The sequence below is a fragment of the Bos taurus genome, chromosome 6, assembly GCF_002263795.3.
Source record: "Bos taurus isolate L1 Dominette 01449 registration number 42190680 breed Hereford chromosome 6, ARS-UCD2.0, whole genome shotgun sequence".
In the NCBI taxonomy this organism is placed as follows: Eukaryota; Metazoa; Chordata; class Mammalia; order Artiodactyla; family Bovidae; genus Bos; species Bos taurus.
Window position 1 is genome coordinate 18,249,277 of NC_037333.1, and position 11,600 is coordinate 18,260,876.

General features: G+C 38.8%; 1 protein-coding gene across 2 annotated transcripts in view; it reads left to right on the forward strand.

The window, feature by feature from the left end:
- Window positions 1-8,978, forward strand: part of DKK2 (dickkopf WNT signaling pathway inhibitor 2) — a 132,632-nt gene extending 123,654 nt beyond the window's left edge. The window contains exons 2-4 of one of the 2 annotated variants that reach the window (NM_001082615.1): window positions 492-642; window positions 1,947-2,102; window positions 4,669-5,549. In NM_001082615.1, coding sequence (NP_001076084.1) covers window positions 492-642; window positions 1,947-2,102; window positions 4,669-4,919 — 558 coding nt within the window. In that variant the 3' untranslated portion in view covers window positions 4,920-5,549. Of the gene's footprint in view, window positions 1-491; window positions 643-1,946; window positions 2,103-4,668 lie in introns of both variants that reach the window. The other variant, XM_059887637.1, reaches the window with a different exon arrangement.
- Window positions 8,979-11,600: the final 2,622 nt, after the last annotated feature.

Consider the following 11,600-nt stretch of genomic DNA (forward strand, 5'->3'; position numbering starts at 1 on the left):
TATAAAGCCCTTAATTAAGTAATTGTTACTATGTAGTACCTCTGCTTAATTAAGGGCTTTATAAACATTGATTGCCGGAGAAGGCAATGGCACCCCACTCCAGTGTTCTTGCCTGGAGAATCCCATGGACGGAGGAGCCTGGTGGGCTGCAGTCCACGGGGTCACTAAGAGTCGGACACGACTGAGTGACTTCACTTTCATTTTTCCCTTTCATGCATCGGAGAAGGAAATGGCAACCCACTCCAGTGTTCTTGCCTGGAGAATCCCAGGGACGAGGGAGCCTGGTGGGCTGCCGTCTCTGGGGTCGCACAGGGTCGGACACGACTGAAGCGACTTAGCAGCAGCAGCAGCAGTACCTCTGCTCAGAACATTATTAAATATTTCCTTTGAGGAGGGAAATATTCTGATTTTCCATCACGATTTGGTGCAATAGCTTTTTGCTTACAAGATCTAATCTTTGCTTTTGGTGTTCTTGTTCTATTTCATGACAGGCCTACCCTTGTAGCAGTGATAAGGAATGTGAAGTTGGGAGGTACTGCCACAGTCCTCATCAAGGATCGTCGGCCTGCATGGTGTGTCGAAGGAAAAAGAAGCGCTGCCATAGAGATGGCATGTGTTGTCCTGGTACCCGCTGCAATAATGGTAAAGGTCTCATTCGGTGCTGATGGGCCTCTTTCCTTTCATGTAGGAAACCTGGATACCTAGTTATACTGCCTTCTCCTTAGTCATACGTCTAAAATGTAAGGAGACTTCCAAACTGGCAGGAATGGGATCAGGGTTTAGAAATGTATAAGATTACCTTGTGTGTGTGTATTAGTCTCTCAGTTGTGTCTGACTTTTTGCGACCCCATAGACTGGGGCCTGCCAGGCTCCTCTGTCCATGGTATTTCCCAGACAAGAATACTGGAGTGGGTAGGCATTCCCTTCTCCAGGGCATCTTCCTGACCCAGGGATCAAACCTTTGTGTCCTGCATTGCAGGTGAGTGCTTTACTGTCCCTCTCAAATCTTGGTTTTCCTGGGCTCTGATCACCTGCTGTAATTTATAATCTATGCTGACCTGGGATGTGCCATGTTGAAATGTTGCATATAAATAGCTAGATGTTATATTCCACTGAACACTTAAGTGGATATGTGCAAAGGAACCAAAGATAGAAACCTGTGATTCATCAGTACACTTGTGAGTTTGTTTTCATTTTCATACCAATTTCATAGCTTGATTCTCACACGCAAAGTGTCCTTTTTTGAAAGCCCCACACTGTGGCACACACAAATGCTGACAGAGTGATTGTTTCCTCTGAAAGGAAACACAGAAGTCTATTACTCGGCCTTCAGCCAATCTCAATGACCTTATGGGCAGACAGTTCAGCATTGATGATGAAATGAAGAACCTCCAACACATGGTAAACAATTAAATACTTACAGAACATGATCAGGAACACAATTAGTCATGCAAAACATCATAATCAGGCTCATATTCCTACACTTGTTCCTGACCTGTGGGCCTGGTCCTACTGAGAGTACCCTGGACAAGAAGCGAAGGGAAGAAGACCTCATCCCATTAGAGATGTTTACAGTGTAGATGGGGATTTTATTTTTGATTAAAAAAGGAACCTTGATCCTGAACACAGATGTCTGATCAGACAGTTTTAAGCTACTAAGATTTGATAATACTTCACGCTGTCACTATTCTAAACTCTTCCTGTGTATTCACAGTAACTTTATGAAAGGAATTCTGTTTTTATCCCTATTTTTGCCCAAGGTCACTTGGTCATGAGACTGACAAGACTGAAATCAAGAAAGCCTGGCTTAGGTCCAAACTATTGAGATCTCAAGTCTAGATAGATGATAGATACATGGCCTCATACTTCACGTCAGGAGAATACTTGGATAAAAAACACACTTTACAGAACTGAACAAGTCTAACTAATTATCTGACCATCTCCAGGCATCTGCATCCCAGTCACTGAGAGCATCTTAACCCCTCATATCCCAGCTCTGGACAGCACTCGGCACAGAGATCGGAACCACGGCCATCACTCGAACCACGACCTGGGATGGCAGAACCTGGGAAGACCTCACACTAAGCTGTCACATATAAAAGGTGGGGATAGCTGGAGCTCCAGAGAAATGTAGATAATTAATTCCATTGCTTCTGAGTGCAATTTGAAAAAAAATAATGGGAAGTTACTGTAATAGTAAGATTTTAACTGAATTTCTTCTCAATTTTGAGGATGCTAGAGGTTTCTCAGAGATCTTAAATTGTGAGAAATACATATGACAAGAATTGTATTCTAATTAACCATGCCATCTTCTAAATAGTTCAGCCTTTTTACAGGATATTTAGAACAAATCTTTTACACAAACATTTCTCTTCCATAATCAAGAATAAAGCATTGCAAAACATAAATGGGAAAATGTTTGCTGCTATAGATTAAATTACTAAGATTTAGAGTCCTTTTCTCACCTTTGCAGATTCAGAAATTTTATTTCACTAAACAACCAGGTAATATACTATGCATAAACCAATTTTCCAAAAATAATTCATTTCTAGAGGGATTACGTATGCCCATAAAAATTCCCTTCCTTGTGTCACAATATTTGGTAAGCCTAATCACTAATAGTAAAATTTTGAAAAGTAGAAATACCTATATTTTTAAAGGAGGCTTTTGCGAGTGTATTCTGTGGAACACTGTTCTTTCAAGACATTATATGACTAAAAGAGCCCGTGTGTTCAAGAGTTTTGTAATAGTGTATCTGCCCATTTTTGGAACTTTAAAATAAACATTGATAAATTGACGGCTCTGAGAAGTTCAGCAATGAGGAAAATAGGTTAACTTTTTCAGACACTGTATTTCCCTAGTTTACTTAACCATAAAACCTTTTCCCCATATTTTTACCTTCTGTGGATCTAGTATCCTACAAAATATCTGACCTGTTAGTCCAACCTGAAATACTGATGATTCTATCAATAGGGTTAAAGTAACTGACAGTTCCTCTTCAACCAGCCCCCGTCTACACTTTCTGAAGGCCTAGCCCTTTTCCCACATCTATTTCTATCCCACTGAAATCACATGCATTTGTTAGTACATGCATGCTTAGTCACTCAGTTGTGTCCTACTCTGTGACCCCATGGACTTGTAGCCCACCAGGCTCCTCTTTCCATGGGATTTCCAAGGCAAGAGTACTGGAGTGGGTGGCCATTTCTTTCTCCAGGGGATCTTTCTGACTCAGGATCAAAGTCGCACCTCCTCTGTCTCCTGCATTGCTGGCAGATTCTTTACCCGCTGAACTGTCTGAAAAGTTTTTAGTACATGAGTGTCCATCTTTATTCTGACAGATATCTGTGTTACAGTACAGTTTCTAATTTATTAATCACTATTAGCTAATTATATGTATAATTTCCTGATGGCAGCTAGCAAGAAATGTTGATGGCTAGTGAGTTGTGCCCACATTCACACAGTGGGACTGGTGACATCCAGGATGGCAGCTAACCTTTTAGACCAGGCTTGGCACACTACGGCCCGTGAGCCAAGTCTGTCCTGCTGCCAGTTTTTGTAAATAATGTTTTATCGTAACACAGGCCTGCCCATTCACTTAGGAATCATCTGTGGCTGCTTTTGTGATATGAAAGCAGAATGAAGAGCTGTGTCACAGATCACATGGCCTAAAAAGTCAGAAGTATTTACAATCTGGGAGATGACAAAGCAGCTTGTGGGCTACACATCAACCCCACTGTGACATGTGGGTGCTCTCTGCTGACTTCATCCTTTTACTGAATTGAATCCCCAGATCTGTGCTCCTATGATTTTTTTTTATGGGTTCTTGGTTGACCCTGGGGCTGTTTGCCCTTGCTCTGCTCCACTCTGTATCATAGCTTTTCACAGACTTCATTGCCTAGACTCCCTGTCAGGTGGCTTCCAGCTGCATGGGTTTGGCTGTGGTGAGAGATTGAGAGGCAGAGGAAGGGAACGGCCAATGGATTCGCTCTGCCTCTGGGAGTGTTTCTGGCAGAGCTGCGCCTCCTCAGGGTCTCAGCTCCTGCCGGGATTCCAGTCCCCTGCCCTTGCGCCATTCTGACGTCACCAGCTTCTCCGGATCCTCCAGCCTAAATGTGGTGGTGGTTTCCTGCGGTGCTGCTCTACGTTCTCTGGTGCTTCTTAGCCTCATAACTCACTGCCTGTGTGACCCATTCTCTGCATTAAATATCTTCTCTCTTGAATACTCAGCTTCTGTTTTCCTGGCTAGATTTTAACTGATACCTGGCCTTAGGAGGTACAGACAACTTCAGCCTTCTTGACTCAGTTTGTTTACTTTTTCCAAGAAGGTATCAAATTAAATAGAAGGCATTTCTTTTTACTTATTGTCATTCAGTTAAGTAAACAACAATACAAAACAGAAATATCTAAGTAAGTTCACACCATACCAAAGTGAAGAGAAGATGCAGCCCCATCCTAGCTATTCGTTAAACTTAATATTCAGACAGCAAACAACAGAAAGAGATGAAAGTTGGTTCACATGATTAGAGGGAAAGTCAATTGATATGACTGTAAGACATCACGGAAGATAGGAAGATAGTATGAGTACAAATATTTTAGGTGCTTCTGTTTGCAGAATAGATTTTTCTCCTACAGTGTCATGGTAAAATCTTTTGGTTATCATTTCTTTAGGACATGAAGGAGATCCCTGTCTACGATCATTAGACTGCACTGAAGGGTTTTGCTGTGCTCGTCACTTCTGGACCAAAATCTGCAAACCCGTGCTCCATCAGGGGGAAGTCTGTACCAAGCAGCGCAAGAAGGGCTCACACGGGCTGGAAATCTTCCAGCGGTGTGACTGTGCAAAAGGCCTATCTTGTAAAGTATGGAAAGATGCCACCTACTCCTCCAAAGCCAGACTGCACGTCTGTCAGAAAATATGACCACCTCTGAGGACAAGCATCAGGAGCAGACTGTGAATCCATGTATTTAATGCATTATAGCATGGTGGAGAGTAGGATTTGGGTTTCAGAAGACGGGGTAAAATGAGGAATATGATAAGAACATAGATCAAAGAAAAAGGAAATGGAAGATCAGAAAGGGTGACAAGTGTGGTTAGTGTGTTTTCCATCATGCAACTTTTTTATGTAAATAATGTACACATTTGTGAAGATGCCATGACTAAAAAAATAAATAAATAAAAGGCACACAGAGGGATTACTGATGAATACCATGTGACTTTCCAGGTGTTTAGGTTGTGCTGGAGGATCAATGTCTTTCACAGTGGTGATTGCCTATAAAAAATAACCATAAAGCCTTATTTCTATTTAAACAAAGATCTCCCCATATACCCTGGCATACAGCAGGCTCTAAAACATGAAAAGAGGAATCATGTAATGGGAAATAAAAGCGTGGAGCACAGAGAATCTGCAACATAGATTCACCTTTTAGTTTGGAACACTACTTCTTACTGCTCAATTAAAGACCTTGGTAGGAAAAAAGTAGTCAATATTTTCCAAATAATTTCAAAATAATCACAGGTCTTTAAGTCCTTCAGGAAAAAAAAAAAAAAATCTTTGTTTTTCCTTAAGCTGCTTATTCATATTTTTGAAAAGTTTAATTTCAGCTACAATTAATAAGAACCAGTAGAATAAGACCAAAATAATCCATTCAGATTTCTAGAGGATATAAATTGCATCTCTTGATTATGCATTATTCTTACTCATTTTATTCTCCAAATTACACACATTGTGAATAACACAGAGCAGAATTTTCAGGTTGTAAAAATTTTAAGATGCCCAAAGTAAAAGTTACTAGATCATATTATTCAAAGCTTTGGCATTCCCTATGTTAGATAGAACTAGACATTTACTCTTCACATACTCTGCAGTATAGTAAAAATGATAAAAGAAACGAGATATATCTGTTCTGCACTGAAGCACAGCAAGGAAATGGGGAAAACTTTGTCAACTGTCCAGTTTTGGCAACACATGGATCATGTGTTTGAAGCACAAGCTGACTTTTCATATGTGAAGCCCAAGGCTGCACAACATACATGGAAATTGTCCATGGGATTTGCTATCATAATATTTACTACGCAGATAAGTTCAGTGTGAGGTAACTACTTGACCGCAAAATATTCTTTTATATTTCTGAGGTCATACAATCACCTTATTTTGAAGAGGTCTCATTAAATGGACTCCAAGACAGTTAGGATAGTAAGATTCCATTGCTCTTGGTAAGCTGCTTTCTAACTGGCTGACGGCACCATCTGACTTTTTTCAGCATCAACTCTTTCTGTAACAGCTGTGTTTTTTTGTTTTTTTGTTTTTGCCAAAGATACAGTTTCTGTCTTCTACAGCCACTGAGATTAAAAATTATAAATGGAGTAACTTGTAAAATCTACATTTTGCTAATCTATAGAAACCACAGGTTCTAAATTTTTACATCCATTTTATTACTTTTTACTTTATTCAGTTCTATTCAGTTCTAAATATTATGTCTAGAGATTAAAACCAAAAAGTTATCTTATACTTTTTACTTTGGACCTTTTCTTTTACAGACTATAAATCACTCCCTAGTTTTCATTTACTTAAAGCTCATTTGCAGTCTCAAATTCAAGTTCTCCCAATAGAAACTGAACCTGAGCCTGCATGTCTATTAAGAATTTCACCTTCCCACATAGGTTCACTAATATGATTAAGATTTCCATTTTCCCCCCACATGTCTGTTAAAACAAAAATTAAGAACCAAAGTCTGTACAAACAGGTTTCTATAAGCTTAGCAACGTGAAAATGGAACATTTCAGGGAAACATTTCCTATACAACAATTACAATTAAAATCTGGTTTCTGCATTATTTCCCTTATGTACATCCCTTCAAAAATTATTATTTGAAGTAATTTATTTACAGGAAATGTTAATGAGATGTATTTTCTTATAGAGATATTTCTTACAGAAAGCTTTGTAGCAGAATATATTTGCAGCTATTGACATTGTAATTTAGGGGAAATGTATAATAAGATAAAATATATTAAATTTTTTGCCTTCAAAAATGGAATTCAAATTTCCTTGTGTTTTGCTTTGGGAAAAACTTTTAAGAAGCACAGATTTTCAGAGTTCAACTGAACAGATGGGTCTGATTTTGCAGTCTTAGCAGATATCCTTTGGATGACATCACCATGAGATGATCCAAGGCAGTTTATGGTTAGGTGCTTATTTCATGGTGGGACAGCTGTAATTGTCTAGAGATCTCTTCAAGAAAATTAGAGATACCAAGGGAACATTTCATGCAAAGATGGGCACAATAAAGGACAGAAACTGTATGGACCTAACAGAAGCAGAAAACATTAAGAAGAAGTGGCAAGAATACACAGAAGAACTATATACAAAAGAGAGTCACTAAGAAATGACTCAGAAAACCATGATGGTGTGATCACTCACCTGGAGTCAGACATCCTGGAGTGTGAAGTCAAGTGCGCCTCAGGAAGCATCACTATGAGCAAAGCTAGTGGAGGTGATGGAATTCCAGCTAAGCTATTTCAAATCCTATAACATGATGCTGTGAAAATGCTGCACTCAATATACAAGCAAATTTAGAAAACTCAGCAATGGCCACAGGACTGGAAAAGGTCAATTTTTATTCCAATCCCAAAAAAAGGCAATGCCATAGAATGTTCAAACCACTGCACATTGCACTCATTTGCTCACCCGCTAGCAAAGTAATGCTCATAATTCTCCAAGCTAGGTTTCAACAGTATATGAACCGTGTATGTGTAGATGTGCAAGCTGGATTTAGAAAAGGCAGAGGAACCAAAGATCAAATTGCCAACATCTGTTGGATCATAGAAAAAGCAAGAGAGTTCCAGAAAAACATCTACTTCTGCTTCATTGACTACACTAAAGCCTTTGACTGTATGAATCACAATAATCTGTGGAAAATTCTGAAAGAGATGGGAATACCAAGCCACCTTACCTGCCTCCTGAGAAATATGTATGCAGGTCAAGAAGCAACATTTAGAACCAGACATGGAACAATGGACTGGTTCCAAGTTGGGAAAGGAGTACATCAAGACTGTATATTGTCACCCTGCTTATTTAACTTCTATGCAGAGTACATCACGTGAAATGCCAGATGGATGAAGCACAAGTTGGAATCAAGATTTACAGGAGAAATATTAATAACCCAGATATGCAAATGACACTACCCTTGTGGTAGAAAGGGAAGAGGAACTATAGAGCCTCTCGATGAAAGTGAAAGAAGAGAGTAAAAAAGCTGACTTAAAAGTCAATATTCAAAAAACTAAGATCATGGCTTCCGGTCTCATCACTTCATGGCAAATAGAAGGGGAAGCAATGGAAACAATGACAGATTTTCTTTTCTCGGGCTCCAAAATCACTGCAGATGGTGACTGCAGTCATGAAATTAAGACACTTGCTCCTTGGAAGCAAAGCTATGACCAACCTAGACTGCATATTAAAAAGCAGAGATGTTACTTTGCCCACAAAGGTCCATCTAGTCAAAGCTATGGTTTTGCCAGTAGTCATGTATGGATGTGAGAGTTGGACCAAAAAGGAAGCTAAGTACCAAAGAATTAATGCTTTTCAACTGTGGTGCTGGAAAAGGCGCTTGAGAGTCCTTTGGACTGAAAGGAGATCATACCAGTCAATCCTAAAGGAAATCAGTCCTGAATATTCATTGGAAGGACTGATGCTGAGGCTAAAGCTCCAATACTTTGGCCATCTGCTGGGAAGAACTGACTCATTTGAAAAGGCCTTGATGCTGGGAAAGACTGAGGGCAGGAGGAGAAGGGGATAGAGGATGAGATGCTTGGTTGGCATCACTGACTTGATGGACTTGAGTTTGAGCAAGCTCTGGGAGTTGGTGTTGGACAGGGAAGTCTGACAAAGCTGCAGTCCATGGGGTCATAAAGTGTTGGACATGACTTAGAGACTGGACTGAACTGATTTTTTTCTTTATTAAACCTATAGTGTTCTAACTTGTGCTTTCTACCCATTTATCCTTTTTTTTTTTTCCTTCTGAAACATCTTAGAACACAAATATTCCACAAACCTCTTTAAAACACTTGAAGTCACCTACTGTATTTCCTATAATCCTCATTTTAGGTCAAAATTTCTCCAAATAGAAATGCTAATATGCTTAAGGTATTGGTTCATTCCTGTATGGCACAAATAAATTACAAAATATGTTTACCCCTGTGGCTACAGAGAGCACCCATGAACTAAAATCTAGTTCCCTGGAAGGTTTTTCCCCTTCTTCCTGAACACAAAGATGTCAGGAGTGTTTGACAAACATTACTCATCAATTATGAGACTGGGAGTGGTTGCAAGAGCACATGTTGTATTAGATGTTAATGGGATGGAAATGTGGAAAATAAACATTCTGTGACATAGTGGAATGAATTAAGTACAGCTTCATGGCAGCTTAATGAAGCTAAAACAGTGCGACAGAGGTCAGGATTGAGGACATCTCAAGCATGGCTGAAATAACTCCCCACATTATTCTAATTAGTCACTTAGTGTTTTCACAAATAGTTATCCATTTCTTCAAATTGAGAACATTCAGATTTCCAAGCTACAGTGTATTTTTAGATTATAACAATCATACGGGTGATATTTTTCTTTTCCACTGAGCTCAGTGAGATGCTCTGAGAAGTGATGAATTGCCCTGACTTTCTTTTTAGCCAAGAAAAAACAATACCCTATTGCAGCCTTAGAATTTAAGGGGAAACAATCAATTACCCTTTTCTCCTCCCTCAAATTGAGACCATTTGAGAAAAAGGTTAAGAAAGAAAGGCAGATGACAGATAACCCTGTGGCTGATAAAGTTAATAATGGAGAGTGTGGCATGTATCTGTGGGCAAGGAGACAGAATTCGTGCCCACTGTCAGGCAACACCAAACAATATCAATTCTACCTGTTGGAGCTGCCCCTGTAAAACTTACAATATACATGGGCAGAATCGAATGAGACACTTGCTTCTCGAAGTTACTGCCAAAGAAGACGGGTGAAGAGAAGATGGAACAATGCATTTATCATTCAAGCATCTCTTATTTGAAATTCTCTAAAACTGGGTAATTCATACCACAAGAAAGGAGTGAGTGAGGGATGAAGTGAGACAAAGATTATTATACATTTCACATAAAACTAAGGATTAGAAAAGAAGAGCTTCTCTCCATTTTATTCCCCAGATCTTTATATTTAATCGAGTATACATAACTATTGACTATGGTGAAGATAAGGGTTGTAACCAAAGTCTGAGAAGCTATCTACTAGTTGAGGTCATTTCCCCAATTCCAATTACTCCCTCTTTATGGATCCTCTAGGTGATTTAGGTTTTATCTGCAGAAAATTGTAAAATGGATGAAAATAGTTCACTAATTCAACCGACTCTAAAATCACACTATCCTCAGGACTGAAAAGAAAAAAATCCAATAGCTGCCTCCTTCTTTTTATAATCCAAATTATGTCCATCACATTACTAATATAGTTGATTAGAGGTTCTGTAGTGGGATTAAATAACACGTGTATCTGGTAATAAAATGTATAAAAGCACTTCAGTCATAAAATTCTGAGAAAACAGATACCCCACTTTTTAATATAAATCCTCTTCCATTAAAAAATTCCTGGAATGAATTCAAGTACAAAATTTATATCTTGTTGCATGTTAAAACCAAAATAAGTTGAAGTCCAGAAAAATCAGTCTATATTTGCTATCTTCAATGGACAACACAGAAGAAATGGACAAATTCTTAGAAAAGTACGACCTTGCAAGACTAAATCAGGAAGAAACAGAAAATATGAACAGACCTTTCACAAGTACTGAAATTGAAATAGTGATGGCTTCACAAGCAAACTCTATCAAACATTTAGAGAAGAGTTAACACCTATCCTGAAACCCTTCCAAAAAATTTCAGAGGAAGGAACACTCCCAAGCTTATTCTATGAGGCCACTGTCACCCTGATACCAAAACTGGACAAAAATATCACACAAAAAAAGAAAATCACACGCCAATATCACTGATGAACATAGACATGAAAATGCTCAACAAAATAGTAGCAAACCGAATCCAACAATACATTCAAAGGATCATTTACCATGATCATGTAGGATTTATCCCAGGGATGCAAGGATTCTTCATTATCCACAAATCAACCATTGTGATACACCACAGCAACAAATTGAAGAATAAAAACCATATAATCATCTCAACAGAGGCAGGAAAAACTTTTGATAAAATTTAACACCCATTTAAGATAAAAGCTCTCTTATCTCTCTTGCAGTAAGTGGGAACTTACCTCAACATAATAAAGGCCATATATGACAAATTCATAGCTTACATCATTCCCAATGGTGGAAAGCGGAAAGCATTCCCTCTAAGATCTGGAACAAGGCAAGGATGTCCATTGTCACCACTTTGATTCAACATGGTTTTGAAAGTCCTAGAAAAGAAAAATAAACGGAGTCCAAATTGGAAAAGAAGTAAAACTGTGACTGTTTGCCAGTGACATAATACTATACATTTGCTAGCTTCCTCTACAGAATAGAGTAAAAGGAAATCAAAATTCAAAATCCTCAAGTTCACAGCTGAAGTATTTCTCCCA